This window comes from Phoca vitulina, unplaced genomic scaffold (genome assembly GCF_004348235.1).
Source record: "Phoca vitulina isolate PV1807 unplaced genomic scaffold, GSC_HSeal_1.0 scaffold5, whole genome shotgun sequence".
NCBI lineage: Eukaryota > Metazoa > Chordata > Mammalia > Carnivora > Phocidae > Phoca > Phoca vitulina.
The window spans coordinates 72,960,845-72,979,197 of NW_022589708.1; the positions used below are offsets into that span (position 1 = coordinate 72,960,845).

Below are 18,353 nucleotides of genomic sequence, written 5' to 3' on the forward strand. Positions count from 1 at the left end.
ATCTAGAAAAGACAGATCATGCAGCACAAGTTACGTAAAACTTATATCATTCAACTTAAGATAGAATTTAGAAATCATGGCCACCTCTTGCTGGCTGTGGCTCTCAAATTTGCTCTCCTCCACAAACAGCCTGACTCTGCACTAACCCTTGAGGCTACCCTCTCCCTCTTCTCTTTAAGGAGAAAAAGCTACTCCCACAAAAGAACTAGCTTAGGACAAGATGCTGTTAGAGGGCATGTTGACACTGAGGGGGTGGGGATGGCCAGAATTTTACTATCTAGGACGAGAGTTTATGTGAAAATTGGCCTGCATATACAACCCAGATAAGTGTGATACTTGAAGTTAAAAAAAAAATGGATATTTAGGAAAGAAGAAATAGTCATGAATGAGAAAAGGTGTCTTCTAGGAACCCAAGCTCAAGGACTTCTTGCCTCTTTCACCGTTCAGTCCTTCCCCATGGTCTGTTGGTATTCACCCCTTCCATTTTCCCAGCCACCTCTCTGGTCTGCGCCCTCACTGCTTCACGTCTAACCCAGTAGAATCAACACCCTGCCTCCCTGCTCTCTGCTCTGAAATCCGGCGCGACCATTGCCAGATTAATACATCTGTGACTCTGCTTTCCTTGGGAAGATTTGACCAGAGGATCAAGTCTAGACTGATTAATCTAATAGGGTCATCTGTGGTCTGTCACCTCAACCTTAACCCTTGCTTTTTCTTTCAGCCATAGCCATTTGTGTATTGCTGAAATGTCATAGGCATGGTGCTCGGAGCTGAGGATATAATTAAGCACAGAAAGCAGCCCCTGCACTCATGGAATTTATAATCTAGCAGAGAAACCAGACCTAGCGATCTCCTTGCTTCCCTCCAGACAGCTTATTCCCACGTTCCAGCCTGTCCCCACTGTGCTGCAGCTTCGCCACCTTCATCCTGAAAGCCCCGCCCTGCCATTTTCACCTGTTCAGATCTCTCCTCACTTTAGGTGCCTACAACATTCCTTGCTTTTCCCTTCACCACTTCACACATCATCAATCACAGAGAAGTATTCAAATGCACTGTCTTTCTATGGTGATTGCCGCCACCTTAATGGTACATATTATGATACAGACCTCCCACTGTGCTGTGCCTGGAGTAAGTGCCCAGGAAGTACTTGCTGAATCAATAAAAGAGTGGATTTGGATATAATATCCTATCGGGAATAGCTGTCTCCTTCATCAGAACAAAACTTAGAACCTCTAGGATTTTGAGCTCTTCAAAAGAAATGTCCAGATGGGGAAAAAAGACAAACTAAGTTCCCAGAGCAGCAAGGATTGACCTTTCCTTTCGGGGCTCCTGGCTTTGCATTCCCATCTGTATTCTGCCTCTTGTAGTATATTATTTCCGCTTCAACACTCCCCTCCTTCATTGCACTTAGTCTGGCTGACACAGACTGAACTTCCAGTGTTTTGTTCTTTACTAAATCCTAAGAGGAAATAGGAGAATACAGGAAGCATAACTAATCCAGCTTATATAAAATCCAGTTTCTGATCCAACCACAGCTAGCTATTTACGGCATTACTGTATTTGATGTCATTTTATTATATTAGTACTCTGAGGTTGGCACAGCTCTCTGGACACCTTACCCTGTATTTTGACACCCTGGTGGCCAAGACCAAAAGAACCAGATTGCCCTTTCTGCAGCTTACATAGTGTTCTTTTTTTCTCCACTTCTGGCCTTTCTGGCTATAATTTGAGTATACATTTATTTTTTTGTGTTTTGTTCTTTGCTACCAGCAGTGTGCTGGCATTGGATATTAACATTTTTACACATTTCTCATTCTTTTTCTGAATTTTAAAGGTAAAAATAAATGCTTTGTTCTTATTTGCATTTCTTTGAGTATAATTGAGGTCAGTTTTTGGGTTTTGTTTGCTAATATATTTCATCTGTAGGCTTTTTTACCAGTCTGCTCTGGAGAATTGTTTAATAACATAACTGAATCCATATACCTCAAATAAAAATCTAATTATCTGAAATTATTGGCTGTAATTTGGGGAATTAGCTCAAAGCTGTAAATCTGCATTGCAGTAATTCCAGTGCGTTATTATTGTTTATGGAGGCATACATATTAATAACTCTAATAATGGCAATCTAAAATCGAGTTTAATGATTTCAAATTGATAAGAAAACTGTGAGCACATAACCTGATTAGTGAATTCACAAAGGGTCTCTCCTGTGGTGGGCCTGACTTCTCATTGGCCTTTGGCTGGTATGCTGGAGCCAATAAGTAAAGCCACACCACTTGTCCAAATATGAAGTATTTATGGTCATTCAAAAGGAAACACTTGGAAAGAAGGCTACTTGGTGTTTTTTTACTACCGGGTTATCTTCCACTTCATATAAGCTGCATAAATAATACTGTGAGCCAATTTGAAAATACCTTAGAGTCATTAAAATGGTTTAATTACAGACCAAAGAGCTAGCTAGCCTGTGCTTTTAGTTTAGCAAACTAAATGCAGTAACAGTGTGTAGCTTTGGTTTTCCCACCTGATACACACACACACACACACACACACACACGTTATTCTATTAAATAACTTCTTTGAAAAGGAGAACCATATACCCTCAGGGCCTTTTGCTGTGCAGCATTTTGAGCAGTTTGAAGAGAAATACTCTAAGAGATTACATCAATATCACTATTAAAAATAATATAAATTTTAGAACATTATTAAGAGTAGGTATTTTCAAACAAACTGAGGGTTCTAGAGGGGAGGGGGTTGGGAGGATGGGTTAGCCTGGTGATGGGTATTAAAGAGGGCAGGTACTGAATGGAGCACTGGGTGTTATACGCAAACAATGAATCATGGAACACTACATCAAAAACTAACGATGTAATGTATGGTAATTAACATAACATAATACTTAAAAAAAAAAGAGTAGGTATTTTCAGTGTGATCTGAGTTGTCAGCGATTTATTCCCTTTTGGTTTTGAAGGAAAAGAATTGCAGTCATGTCTTGACTGCATTGGTACAAAATATATTTAGCTAAAGATTTGGTAGAGTTTACTATGTTGGTGCTATTTTTACAAAATCTAGCAACAGTATTTTATTTGGTCTCTGCTTTCTCTGAGTTTCACTGGCAACCACACATTTGTGAAGGGAAAATCTTCTAATTGTAGGATATTCCACAACCCACATCACAGAGATGATATGAAGCTACATACTTGCACATGGCTATTGCTGGATTTTGGCCAGATGTTTGTAAAGTCATTTGATAGATGAGAATTTAAGATAGAAAAATAAAAACCTAGAATAAGTGGCTTTTTAGCTGAATAACCAGAAATGATGAGTTTTGACTAACAGATCCATGTCAGGCTGGTTTTTTAGGAGCCACCTTGAAGTTCTGTTCTTGACCCTGTGTTATTCAACTTTTTAATCAAGGATTTGGTTGGCAACCAAATGCACAGATGTTGCAAACTTGGGAGAATAGCAAGTCTGTGTGTGATATCTATGATATTTGATGCCTGAATTTTAAAAGATGTCAACAGGCCCAAATCAACAAAATTCAAGTTAGTAGTGCTCAAAACTATCAACCCTAGATGAATAGGAAGGGGGAAGGCCTTCCTTAACATAAATTCATGTGAAAAAGATTGAAGGATTTGGGTGACCACAAACACCTAACCCAGAGCCTGCCACATAACCAATGCTCAGAGAATGTTGATTTCCCCCTCACTGTTGTTTCAGACAGATGAAGAGAGGAATTCTAATTGTGATAAATACTAAGAATTGTGCCAACCCCTTCCTCTGACTAGGTGAATAATGGAAGCTGGGTGTATTTTCTTAGTGATGTTACATGTCCAAGGTCAGTCACTGTACTCATTTCAGGGCCATAAGGTTTAGTAAATAAATGTTCTGTGAGTACTGAGTTACGTTTATTGTATTAGGTATTACACTTGAGTGCTGAACACTTAGAGTGAAACTGTAATTACCTGCTTTTCTTTGAAGTAAAAAATCACTGATCTGAGATCAGGTTGTGTATCTGGAATGTCCTTAAAATAAAACTCAGTGTATTTTTTCCAGCTTAAGTGTTTTTCATTTGGAAAAGCCACTTCAATCCAATAGAACTTCGGTTTCTGTTCTACTAGAACTAGTATTTTATTAGCCCTTGCCATATGCTGTTGCTGTCTCTGCATTCTCCTCCTGGTCCTGTGAAATGGAGAGTAAACCCATCTCACCTCTGAGGGGACACTCAGACATCCGTCCCACTAGCACGTGGCAGAACCAAGGACTCTGATTCAACACTATCACTGAAGCCTGAGATGCTAACTGCCGTTCTCTACTTCATGCTAGTCATTGTGAGTGAAGCTTAGGAACTGTGTATTTTCAAACATCTTTGGAGTGCTTTTCTTTGTAAATAATGACTGTGTGTCATTTTCCAAAGTTAGTTTCTTTTGGAAATGGTATATAAACATTTCTACAAGTTGAGAAAATAAAAGATCGTCACACTTTGGTCATAATTCTTGTCTTCCAGGTCAACAACTGTAACATCAGCAATGTATCTCACAACTATGCCAGAGCCGCCCTCTCCCAGCCCTGCACCACGCTGCAGCTTACCGTGCTGCGAGAGAGGCGCTTTGGGAACCGGACATACAGCCACCTCGATGGGAGCTCTCCACGGGAAGAGGTCTTCCATGTGGTCCTTCACAAACGGGACTCTGGTGAACAGCTTGGCATTAAACTCGTACGAAGGACCGATGAGGCAGGCGTTTTTATTCTTGACCTGTTGGAGGGGGGGCTGGCTGCACAGGACGGAAGGCTGAGCAGCAATGACCGAGTGCTCGCCATCAATGGACATGACCTGAAGCATGGGACCCCTGAGCTTGCCGCCCAGATCATTCAGGTACACGCCAGATGTTCTTTCCAAAATGCTCAGCCTTTATTACCGTATATCGATGTCTGTTTTCATAACATGAGAATCCCAGGGATATTTGGTATTTCATGGGGAAATCAAACATGGCTCCCAAATCCTTCAAAATGCACAATAGAATAACTTCATTACGGGTAGAATCCTTTCTGGAAAACTGTATCCCTATGGACGTTCAGCCTTGCTCTTTACATACAGTGAAGGCTCTACATTTTCACATGGGTTTTTCATTTGCTCCCTGGGCTCCACCTAGGCCCAGACATAAAAACGGGGATGTCCACATTTAACAGGTGAGATAAGCGAAGCTTGAAGGAGCTGTGGCTCCAAAGTTCCTACCTCCTGTCGTAACTTTCCCTCTCCGCTTCAGCTCCATACAAGTGGGGGAAAATAATTTTTTATTAAGAATAACTCTTAATCTCTATAGTGCCTTTTTTATAAAGCATTCAGAGCATTTCAAACACATCATAACTTGTGTTCTTACAGTATATGTACTGTTATTATTAGAAAAAAATTTTTTTTCAATAAGAGCATTAATATAGATAAAGCAGAAAATCATCCAGAGCAGATCTTCCGGTTCTGTAACCTGCCACAGCATTTAACGATATGGGTATCTCCTACAGTGATAAAGCTGAAACAAAGATGTGTGTGGTTTTTTGTTTTGTTTTGTTTTTTTTAAGTAAACACAAGAAAATACTCTTACATAAAGGAAAGCATTAACATAATCGAGCATCAGGAATTAAAGTAGGTTGATAGTCACTGAGAAATGTGTATAGTAGACAGAATTGAATAACAAGATTTAAGCTACTGTGTAAGAAAACCCAATCTCAATCCCATTTAACTTACTCCTTTTCACAAATTTTTGGTTCATCATAACCATAAGAACACACACACACACACACACTTGAGTGCGTGCACGCACACACACACACCCACACCCACACCCACACACACCCAGTAGCCATATTGCATTAGGAGGGAGATTCAGGCATTGGTCTCATGTCACAGACTTGAGGTTTAAAAAAATAGGATACAGATACCTTATAATATATATAATATCAAATATAATATATTGCTGAAGTTTCTTTGTGAAAAAAACTAAATCTTACTGTTTTAGATTCTAAAAGTAACATGTACTGCATGTCTAAAAAGGAGACTAATGAAGAAAAAATACAGAAAATAAAGAAAGTTAAAATCACATTCAATCTAAACTTCATAAGAAAGCGACGTTAAGGGGCACCTGGGTGGCTCAGTCGTTAAGCGTCTGCCTTCGGCTCAGGTCATGATCTCAGGGTCCTGGGATCAAGCCCCACATCGGGCTCCCTGCTCAGCAGGAAGCCTGCTTCTCCCTCTCCCACTCCCTCTGCTTGTGTTCCCTCTCTCACTGTGTCTCTCTCTGTCAAATAAATAAAATAAAAGTCTTTAAAAAAAAAAAAAAAAGAAAGCGACGTTAATGTTTTGGAGAACATCGTTACATTTTTCTGTACAGGCCTGCAAATAAATAGATACATATTTACATAGATACTTACACGTGCACTCATCTTGCACATTCTCAGTTTGCCAACCTTTCTTTACGTCAGCAGTGTTGTGGACTTCTTACCCTGAAAATAGACTCTTCATGATAGAGCTGTATAGTAGGCATGTTGTACTAAAACTTATTTAATCATTCCCCTGTTGACAGACTTCAATGTTTTGTTTTCAAGTTTAAGACATTTTGCTAAACTTCCCTCTAGAAAGATCATACCAATATATACTCCCAGCAATAGGGCATGCCACTTTTTTATGAAATACAGGTGTTGTCATTTAGGCATCTTGCATTTTTCAAAATCTTGACTTTAACAGAATTCTTTTGTTGTATTTGAAACCCTGAAGTGTTAGATGTGCTGTCTATTTAAAAGTAGCCTAAACCGAAATGTAGAACCATCGTTTAAAGCTTATATGTCCACTTCCATCACATGCCCAGAATTTTGTCTTTCAGGAAATCAAGAAAGATCAGGGATTTGTTTGTTAATGTTAATGGGTTTGCATAAGCAGCAGCCTTCCAATAAAGCTGAATTACTGATTATAGAGTATTTGGTGGTGGTGAGTGTTACGCAATAAAGCAAACAATTCTGTACATTGAAATGGGATCACAAAGGGGCTCCTCACCCTTCACACTGTGTGATCTAATAATTGGAAGTGTCAGGATCTCAAATATCAGGATTCTAAATGTTCTACTTTGGCATTTACCCGTTAGATCAAGTCCCCAGACTCTGGCCACATGTGAAGTGTTACTCTTACAGTTATTTTGAAGAATTATCTGAAACTGGTTTAATGAAATGCTTGAATAAGTAAATGACTTTTAATAGGGCCTTAAGATTGGTTATCACTTGGGCCCCTGGGTGGCTCAGTCGGTTAAGTGGCTGCCTTCGGCTCACGTCACTCCTGGGATCGAGCCCCACATTGGGCGCCTTGCTCAGCGGGGAGCTGCCTTCTCCCTCTCCCTCTGCCCCTCCACCCTGCTCTTTCTCTCTTTCTCTCTCAAATAAATAAATAAAATCTTTTTAAAAAATTGGTTTTCACTCATTTTCCAACTTGAGAACTGAAAATAGAGTGATTTCTTAACATTATTGACTATAATCATGGGGGAGGGTTCTACTTTCCACCACAGCTTCTTGAAAGCAGGCTGTCAGATTTTACCGTAGGAATAATAGTAAACTTGGGAACTTGTAGTCATGACCAAGAATCAGCATCAAATAGATCAGGGCTGTACATTAAAAGCAAAGATAAAATAGCTTTAAAAAATACAATAGATGTGAATCTGTGTTTCAAATATAGATCTATAAATACAGATAATGGACCTCTAAATTCAAGGTGGTAGTCATAACCTCTAAAATAATTTAACATAACATTTATGTGTGTGTGCACGTATGTGATATATATACGCACACAGTATGCAGTGTATATAAATACTAATCTCGTTTTACAGGACCTTTGTTATCATTCTTTTCAGGACTGTTTAAGCTGATATCCTGTTTTTAATTTAAACCTGTAGCAAGCAGAAACAAAGCTGTACATAGTTTCATTGATTATCACTCTCAAAGTAGCCACCCTGGAATTTATTTCAGAAGTCACAAAGGGTTCTAATCCGGTTTTGAATCAGTTCTTCCTTTTATCTTCTTTCCTTTGCTCTCTTTCTCTCAGTGCCAAGGTCAGTCTTGCAGGGGAAAGAAGTACGAAAAGACAGTTACCCTTCAGTTACCCTTTGACTGCTTTGCTTTGGTTATGTCCTTGGTATTTCCAGGGTTAGGGAAGGCCTACCCAAGAGGCCTGTGTGTGGGTGTTTTAACTGCAGAAGTTTTAAAGCTCCTGAAATGAACTCCCTCCCCCCCCACACCCAGCAGGTGTCTGCAGTCACCACTCAGGTGAGGCTGGTACAGTGATGATAAGTGCACTGAAAATTACACTCCCTATAATTTTCTAAGTGAGAAGCATTATTAATGACTGGTGGTTATGTATGTGTGTTTTCTCTAGGCTAGTGGAGAGAGGGTGGATTTAACAATTGCTAGACCAGGGAAATCCCAGCCTGGTAACCCTGTCCGAGACGCAGGAGCTCAGAGTAGCAGCCAGCATCATGCACAGCCGCTGTATAACAACAGACCCAGCTCACATAAGGTGAGGCGTTGTGTTTGCATGTTTTCATTCATCTACCCTCAAGGGTCCTTGTTACAAGCCGGTAAGATTTAAATGAGGGCTGTTACTCTGTTGGAAAAGGTGCACTCAAGTGTTTGGGAGGTGAAATGTGGATTGGGCTGCCTGGAGAGTCACTGTAGTCTCAGTTCCTCATCCAGTAGGGGTGGTTTCTTAATAAGAAGTTCCCTCTGCCAGGTGATGGAGGAGAAGTGTTTGATCTTCTAGAAGAACTTCTTTGTTTGGTCCTCCTTTAAAGTGGGATTTATCTTGGTTTGCTCATTCAAATGTAACAATTGGTTATGTGATTGAAAAAGCATAACGAAGACAGTGATCGACAAGTCCATACTTAGCAGTTGGGCAGGTTGCCCACAACAACAGAATTCTCTATGTGAATATTAAGCATAAATCATACATTCTGATAGGGTACATGCAAAGCATGTAAAGCATTTCTCTTTATGTTATAGCTTATAGGAATACTACCCTAAATCATTTTAAATTCCCTTATGTTGAGCTTTTTGCTGCATCTTTACTATTTCACCACTTTTATAATATATTCCTAGGTCATTTATCTATGCTAAGAATTTTGATTCTGTCTCAATTTAGATGTAGAAATCAGTAGAAATCAAAAAACTGGTACTTTACTGTGTTCTCAGTATTATTTACTTCATTTGATCTTTCATTTGAACTCAACTTCCACTAGGCCAGACATTTTAAAACAATGCTGTTTACCAACTGTGTGAAAATTGCACATAGGAAACTTCCTATAGTTTTTAAGTAGACCAATAAATAAGTTTTTATTTAGTAAAGCAATTTAATTTTACTTAAGGAGAATGACTTTAGAAGCTCTTATTTAGCTTAAAGTGGATTCTTAATGTAAGTACAATTTGAGAGAGTACCTCTGGAATGTCACAGGTGCCCAAGAAAGCATCGCTTAAAGGCACAAGTGTTTTCGGCCCATTGGGTTTATCTGGTTTTCTGAGCTGAAGTATAGACTTGTCACTGGTCTTTGGTTCAGTTAATACTTCTAAGAAATTATAACCACAAAATTGTTCTTATTTTTGAACAGAAGATGAAATGTGTGAAGGAAACCTCTAATTTTCCTTTCACAATGATGGCTATGAAAAGCAGTTATTGTTTTGAAAAGGAATTTGAATAGGAGTTGTTCATATAGCTGGTCCTTGCTTTACAAGTTACATATATATACATATTCCTAAAGAATTATAATGTAAGGCAAAAGTTGATCATTGAATCTTTTATATCAATGAATTCTACAGTAATTTGAAATATGGGTGTCCAAAGACACTATAATTTTAAGACATTTTAAAAACTAATCATTTCAACATTCATATAGAGAACTGTTTATCTCATTTTATTTGTTTTAGGCACATTTTTTCTTTTTACTAATTCTTATTCTTTAATTTTATGTGGCAGTGTTTTAAATAGGAATGCTGAATTCTTATTCTAGGTACTCTACAAACCTGATTGGTTGGAACAACCACATGAAATGTACTTTTAAGCATTAATTTAACAATTTAATGTTAACATATAGCATTTGTTATGCCAAGTCCTGATTTAGAAAAATAAAGGTCTCCTAGGGAAAACAAACACAGATTCACCAAAAGAGCCTGTTCAGAGGATGATCATTGTTAAAAATTAAAGTGCACGTTAGTCTACTACTAAGCCTCTGCATAACTGCTTGGATAAACATTCATACAGTGTTTAGCCCTTAGAAGTTTCCGTGAAGCGTACCAAGTGTAATCTGTGAAGTTTGGCTAAGATGCATACATCTCAGCCATATAGAGGAATAAAACAACCACCTCTAATTGATTAAATACCTGACAGCCAAAACTGTTGAAATAAATGTACTCACCGCTGAGTTTACCTGGATTGTCTTCATAATAACGTGGGTCTTGCCCAATTTTGAAGGATGCTAACATAGATGTCATAAGGCTAGCATACCACCTTTAGCTGTTTACAGGTTTTCTACGAGGTCAAAATTCTAGGAACTCTAGGCTGTTGACTATGAGTAGTTCCCTTAATAAAATTTTAAGAGTATGGGTTCCAGGACCAGAGAAGAGCAGGTGCACCTGCAGCTCCAGGGCTTGATTAACAGACAGGTACCTGTCCGCTCTGAAGTAGTGTCACTCAAGGAAATGTTATAGTTCTATAAATAGAATTCATCTAGTTCTATTGTTGATATTGTTAATCACGTTAATAGTTATTATCTACAGTATGCTCTTATAGTTGATAAGTGTTAGGAACCTTTTGAGACATTAACTTCCATGTTACATTTAAGGGGTTAGTGCCCTTGTAGTGTGGATGCATATAACCAGTATATACGTAGTGCGTCGTGCTGCATGAACATACACAAACCATATATGAATACATGTATATGTATAGACACATACTATATATGTGTGCGTATATAATTTTTTTTAACTTGAATCAGTTCAAATCCGAGTGTAGTCACATATAGCTGTATAGTGTGGGGCAAATCACAAAACAGCCTTTCTAAGGCTGTTCCCTCATCTGTAAAATGGGGCCAACAATAGGATTTACATTCAGGACCATTGTGAAGATTAGAATGAAATAACGCATGTAAAGCCATTCGCTTTACACATATAGTAAATCTTCAATACATGGTAGTTACTATTGCTGTTTTAATGTTGATATTGCATATGTACACCTTGTTTTTTATTGCATTCTAATTAAAAAGAAAGGTGATGTTTTAAATTCTCCTTTTCTTCTAGGAGTGTCTCCATAAGTAGCAACAATAACTGTCAGTAAAAATTGCTTTTTCCTGAGAACATAGTTTGTTGGGAATTTTTTCTCTTCATTAATGAAAAAATTCAGTTATTTCATATCCTTATAGCTTTCCATGAAGGTTTTGAAGATCAATTTGCACCTGTTTCATGATTGAGCATTCTGATAATCCTCATGAGTAAGAAACAGAAGATAGATCTGTAGCTTTTTTCTGGCAGTTAATGAAATCCTCACTTTACTTTTGTTCTATTCTGTCAACATTTCTTTCAAAGAACAGAGGAGAGAGATGGAAATAAAATTAATTGGCTTGTCTTCAGAATCAGAATGCATTCAGAATAAATTCATTATTTACTTTCGTAGAATTGATCATATCTTGGAGCCCAAGATAATTATACAAATGATGTGCTTATTTTATTTTGACTTCCATATGTCAACAGTCCTGAGTTTTTTCCGTTCCATAAATAGTCATATGAAAATACAGCAGTCCAAAGTTTGACATTGTGATCCCCAGTGTTTGGTGTCGTGTTTGTACCATGAAGAACTGTGTATTACTTCTATAGTAAGTGATTTTAAAAATGACTTTATCATTGCCATGGTACTTTTTCCTTCAGTTTACTTTACTTTACTTCAGCTGTGTATTACGTATTATCCAATAAATTTTCCTCTCATGTGTTAGGATCTTACCCAGTGTGTTACATGCCAAGAAAAACACATTACTGTAAAGAAGGAACCACACGAGTCCCTGGGAATGACAGTGGCTGGGGGCAGAGGAAGTAAGAGTGGTGAACTGCCCATCTTTGTGACCAGTGTGCCACCTCATGGCTGCCTTGCTCGTGATGGCCGCATCAGGAGAGGTAAGATAGGGTCGGGACCAGTTTCGCTACATCTTCTCCCTTCATTCAGTTCATGTTTTAAAAAATAACAAGTATCTACAAAATTTTCTGTTAAACATGACTTTTTTTAATCCTTTAAAATGTCCCTTCCATATGTAAGTGTAAACCTCTCTATAAGGTTAGGAAAATGCCTAATGTGAAGGAAAGTTGCTGCAGTTTGATGAGGTCTCCATTATTTTCTAATGTTTACTCAGATCATTGGATTATTTTATGTTGGAAAAGACCCTCTAAAAGATTAACGCTTCTCATATCCTGGCAGACTGGATACTCTGAAGGACTATCTCACTAAAATAACAGATGTTACTTATATGATAAAGTACCTATGTAGGAGGGGTCTCACAGAAGAGGTAGAGTGGAAGACAATCTTAATAAAAAGGCATAGTTTTAGGGATTAACTCACTCATAATTTCACATTCCCTGCCCCCCCACCCCCCACTAGTACTGTACAATTTGTAGAGGTAGGGGTGGTAGTAGTGAAAAGAGCATTCTCCATACACTTGGTTTGTTCATATGGGAAAGTGAGTCTTAAAAGCTATTTTTCTAAGAATGAAGTTGGATCCCTACCTCCCATCATATATAAAAATTAACTTAGAGTGGATCCAAGACCTAAAAGTAAGAGCTAAGACTTTTAGAAAAAAACACAAGCATAAATCCTCATGACCTTGGATTAGGTAATGGATTAGTCAGTGGTTTTCTTAGATATGACATCTAGACACATGCAACACAAAAAAGAAAAGAGATAAACTGGACTTCATCAAAATCACAAATTTTTGTGCTACCAAGGACACCACAAGAAAGCAAAAAGATAGTGAAAGTGAAAAGATAACCCACAGAATGGAAGAATATATTTGCAAATCATTATATCTAACAAAGGACTCCTATCTAGAGTACATAAAGAATTCTTACAATTCAGTAATAAAAAAGACAAATAATCCAGTTTTTAAATGAGCAAAGGATCTGAATAGACATTACTCCAAAGAAGATACACAAACAGCCAAAAATCACATGAAAAGATGCTCAGTGTCATTAGATATTAGGAAAATGCACATCAAAACCACTTCATACACAGTAGGATGAATATAATAAAAAAGACAGTAATATTGTAATATTAGCAAAGATGTGGAGAAATTGAAACTCTCAGACATTGCCAGTGGGAACATAAAATGGTCCAACTGTTTTGGATAATAGTTTAGCGGTTCCTCAAAAAGTTAAAAACAGGGTCACCACATGACCCAGCAATTCTGTTCCTAGAGAGATGAAAATGTACATCTCACCCAAAAACTTATACATTATTTTTCATAATAGTCAAAAAGGAGAAATCATCCATATGTCCACTACCTGATGGATGGATCAACACAATGTATTATTATGTCCATGCAATGGATGTTATTTGGCCATAAAAAGGGGTGAAGTATTTTAAAAAAAAAAAAAAGGAATGAAGTATTAACACAAGCTACTATATGGATAAACCTTGAAAAGATTATGCTAAGTGAAAGAAGCCAGTCACAAAAGACCATGTTTGGTTGCATTTATATGAAATGTCCAGAATAGGCAAATCTGTAGAGACATAAAGTAGAATAGTTCAAGTTTGCTCAGGGCTGGGGGCGGGGGGTGCGCAGTGAGATGGGAAGTGACTGCTAATGAATACAGGGTTCTTGGGGGGAGGGATCTAAAAATGATATGTGACGGTTACACAACAATGTGTTTGTACTAAAAACCAAAAATTGTATACTTTAAAATGAGTGGAATGAATTATACCTTCATAAGGCTGCTATTTTTTTTAAAAAAAAAAGTTATTTGCCCAATTGTGGAATTTAGGGTAATTTTATTTGTTTTCCAGGTTTTCTGCAATGAGAATGTTTTGTTTTCATAATCTGAAAAATCAGTGATGAATTGGCAGAGAAGGACTTTCCATAGACTTTCTTGGTACCTACAAAACTAATCTTTTCCTTCCTAACCTTTTATATAATCCTCATTGCCCTTTTTTTATTATATTACTTGGCAGGGCAACAAACACTTTTTTTTTCTTCCTCAAGCAAGAGAAGATGTTCAAATCTCAAGTTTCATTTCTTTGTGTAGGCCCAAGGATCTCTTCTCTTTAAGTATTCTGATATGTTCGTGCTGAGCAAACTATGTAGGGCTATCTTTGTGTATAAAACTGCGTAACTATAAGACAGGATATATTACAAATTCATTTCTAAGAGCAAAGGATCAAATAATTTTTGAGCAGAAAAGAACTATAGAAATCACTGAAGCCCAAAGAAGAGAAATGAACATGCCCAGGTCCTGCACATAGCAAAACTAGGTCTAATGATTTGGACTTCCTGTCGAATCACAGTGCCTCAAGCCACACTTTTTCCTATATATGATGAAATTATCTTAAAGTTTTGAGTTGTTTTGGAATGTTTTCCATGAATTGGATTTTCCCTCGGTATCGTAACAATGACAGAGAAGTGAAAAAATTACAAATAACAGGATGTACAGGGAAGATGATGACTTGGTAGCTCATCTCATTTTTCTTGTTTGTTCATTTGGACAGGTGATATATTGCTGAATATCAATGGCATTGATTTGACCAATTTAAGTCATAGTGAGGCCGTTGCTATGCTGAAAGCCAGTGCCGCATCCCCTGCTGTTGTCCTGAAAGCACTTGAGGTCCAGATTGTTGAGGAGGCATCCCAGGCCACCGAAGAGCAGCCCGGCACCTTCAGTGAGAATGAATATGATGCCACCTGGTCCCCATCATGGGTCATGTGGCTTGGGCTTCCAAGGTACTGACAACGTTTTGGTGGTTTCATGGAATAATCGTAGTGACAGCCTTTCTCAGTGTGTAACACGGTAAATTCACTCACCCGGGGGGAAAAAGGCCCTAGTCAGAGATAAAAGTGGCAATGGCGTATCAAATTACAAAAGAAAATGGTATTTTTTTCTTAGAATGTTATATTTTAAAAGGTAAATTTAAGGGGTGCCTAGGTGGATCAGTCAGTTAAGCATCCAACTCTGGATCTCAGCCCAGTCTTGATCTCAGGGTCGTGAATTTTTAAAAAAAATTTTTTTTTTAATTTTTAAAAAATTAAAACATTCTTAAAAAATAAAGGTAAGTTAAGGTAAGTTTAATAATAAGAACTAGGCTAAAAAGACTTATTGTATCTGTTTGTAAAAATGAATAAAGCCGTTCTGTCCATTCCTATTAAGGTTCTCAAGTGGACCAGCCATGTTCAGTCTCTTGCTTTAGAAAAGCTGTCATTTACCACCATGCATTCTGATACGTGCTTAGACTTCATGTGCACTTTTCACCAGAAAAACCAGGTCAAAGTGTGGGGCCTTTCCCTACTCCAGAAGCTTTTCTAAAACCCCTTTCTTAATCTTTTTAACTCTCCCTAAAAAGGCAGGATGTAAAACTCGGTTTTTATTGGACATTTAAGCCAAACCATTGGTGTTCAAGAATAGGTGCCCCTCACCACCTTAGTGAAGAGTTCGCTGCTTCGGGACTGTCACCTGCCAAGACATTCTGCAGTTGGTCATTGTCTGGTCATGAAAGTGCAACCTCCTGAGGGTTGTATAATTCGGTATTGAGATAGGAAGAATGTGTGTTACTGTCTTTGTTTCCAGATCACTTTAGATTCTTAATGTGTAGAGGAATCCTAAAACTGAACTATGATGAAACATTTTGACTCTTGAGCCAAGTATGAAAATGACTGATTTTTTAAAATAAAAATAAACAATAGGAATGCCAGTTTCTGAGCCATCTAGCTTCATTTGGATGTAATTTGTAATAACTAGCAGTTGTATAGTTCTATATGATTTACTAAAGAAAAGTACTTTCACATAAAGAATAGCAGAGAAAGCAAGGATGAATGATCTAACTTTCTGACTTGTCCTCTTGGTTGAAAAAGACTAAAAGGCCTAAAACTGTAATAGAATTCATGTCTCAGGGACCTGTAGGGATCGATTCAAATGGTTGCTAAGAAACTGCAGACGTGCTCCCTCATGGTGAGGTGTCAGCCATCAGAGGGAACTCATTTATCTTGTTAAGTACTCAGCCCAATACACTGACCTGTCACTTGAAACCTAGCGTGTCAGGAAGGCCCCCTCCCACACCAGTGGGTGAGAGTGGTCTCCGCTGCTGCGCGGTGGCCGCGTACATGCGCACCGCTGCTGGTGGCCAGGCAGACGCTGGCGCTGTGCCGCGCTGGGGCTCCTTATCTGGTTCTCGTTATCTCGTATTCCAGGCTAGCTTTGCGGTCAGCACTTTACCTCTTGTCTTCAGAGCATTTTCAGGTGTACCAGGAGACTAATGAGTATTTCAGATGAAAAATACACAGGATAATAAAACCTATTTTGGGGTCCACCTGTATCAAAAGAGTACCTGTCAGTCAACGGTCCCTGTTCTGTGGGGTCTGGGGTCTTCTGTTGTGTGCAGACCTGTACTCACAACCACACTGTTCTGTGGAGTCTGGGGTCTTCTGTTGTGTGCAGACCTGTACTCACAACCACACTGTTCTGTGGGGTCTGGGGTCTTCTGTTGTGTGCAGACCTGTACTCACAACCACACTGTTCTGTGGAGTCTGGGGTCTTCTTTTGTGTGCAGACCTGTACTCACAACCACATGTCAGGAGGGCCACGAGTCAGAAACCTCCTTTAAGCAGGTTCCACATCACATACGGTAGCAGCTCTGCTCTGTCTGAAAAGGGAGGTCCTTCCTCTGCAGTTGGCTAGGGCTGTACCAGACAGAACAGTTACTTGTTTTCTGTTGTGTTGTTTTGATTGTTTTTTGCAGAAGATTCAGAACCATGAAAATAACCTATATCGTCTCCAAAAAACCAGGCTAATGCCTGGGACCCTGCTCTATGCCAGAAGCCTTTTTAAAAGCCCTTTCTTATTGGTGAGCTAAGAAACTGGACCAGATTAAAAGTTCTAGCATTTCATATATCGCTTACAGAATTGGCTTTATTAAGAAATCTTTTTAATAGATTAAAAACAGGAAACCTTGCCTTAGATGACTAGATCCAATTTCATCTAAAAATGAAAGATACTTCTTTCATATAAAGAGATATTTTTTCTATATCATTTAGGTGGGTTTTTTTTCTATTTTTAAGTTTTTATTCATCGAGCTCTAACGTGTCACATCCTCCAACTGACAGTGGCATTTTAACTGAAGCGTCTCAGTGTCCCTGGTTAAAAATAAAAATAAAAAAGGGAAGGGGGAAAGGAAGAGGTGGTTTTCATTAGTGTTTTCTAGATTGAGTTCTCTATTTTGTCAATCGTCTCCCTTAAAATGAGTGCATTTTAAGGGAAGGAGGAAAGAACAACAAATAACTCCTCGTATAGATTAAAAAGAGAGAAAGTTTTCTACCTTTCTTTCATTTGAGTGCTGAGATTAGCAGGACTGGGTCCCTTCTATACCACTGTTTTGTAGATACAAACTCTGTAGATACAGACGCATATCCGAATTGAGGACATTGTTGGCAGTGCAGAGGGCAAACGTAGGCACAGAACCATTTTATACGACTTTCTGTGGTGTAACTTGTAACCAGGTGTGTTTAGCTGTGTGTGTGTGTGTGTGTGTGTGTTCACTTGGGAAAAGAAGACCGAAAAACGTTGGAGAAATTCCAGTCTACCTAGGACTGAGTCTGTGCTAGAAAATGGGTTGTCAGAATAATGTGTTCAGAAGGAAATAAAGTAGCCCTTTTTCGTTTCCCAGCAGTGATGAGTATGGAGTTACAACAAAGGTGAACGGGGTGTAAAGGCCTCCACACTAATTAGTTCTGGATCTTTGTGTTCGTTGTAGTGCCCTTCATAGCTGCCATGATATCGTTTTACGAAGAAGCTACTTGGGAAGTTGGGGCTTTAGTATTGTTGGTGGATATGAAGAGAACCACACCAATCAGCCTTTCTTCATTAAAACCATCGTCTTGGGGACTCCTGCTTATTATGATGGAAGATTAAAGTGAGTCTTGTGATAATCAGATAATGTGATTTATGTTTATTGTGATGGACACAATCTTGACCAGGGGTCAGCTCCAAACCCAGCCTTTGTCCTTCCTTGTCAATAAAGTTTTTCTGGAACATGGCTGCATTCATCTGCTTACACATCCTCCATGGCTGCCCGTGAGCCACAGTGGTGGTGT

At 38.5% G+C, this 18,353-nt stretch overlaps 1 protein-coding gene across 1 annotated transcript in view; it reads left to right on the forward strand.

The window, feature by feature from the left end:
* The window catches only part of LNX2 (ligand of numb-protein X 2), a 78,840-nt gene that overhangs the window by 56,510 nt on the left and 3,977 nt on the right, over positions 1-18,353 (forward strand). The window contains exons 5-9 of the mRNA XM_032403290.1: positions 4,505-4,873; positions 8,408-8,548; positions 12,006-12,183; positions 14,762-14,993; positions 18,014-18,172. Coding sequence (XP_032259181.1) covers positions 4,505-4,873; positions 8,408-8,548; positions 12,006-12,183; positions 14,762-14,993; positions 18,014-18,172 — 1,079 coding nt within the window. The remainder of the gene's footprint in view (positions 1-4,504; positions 4,874-8,407; positions 8,549-12,005; positions 12,184-14,761; positions 14,994-18,013; positions 18,173-18,353) is intronic.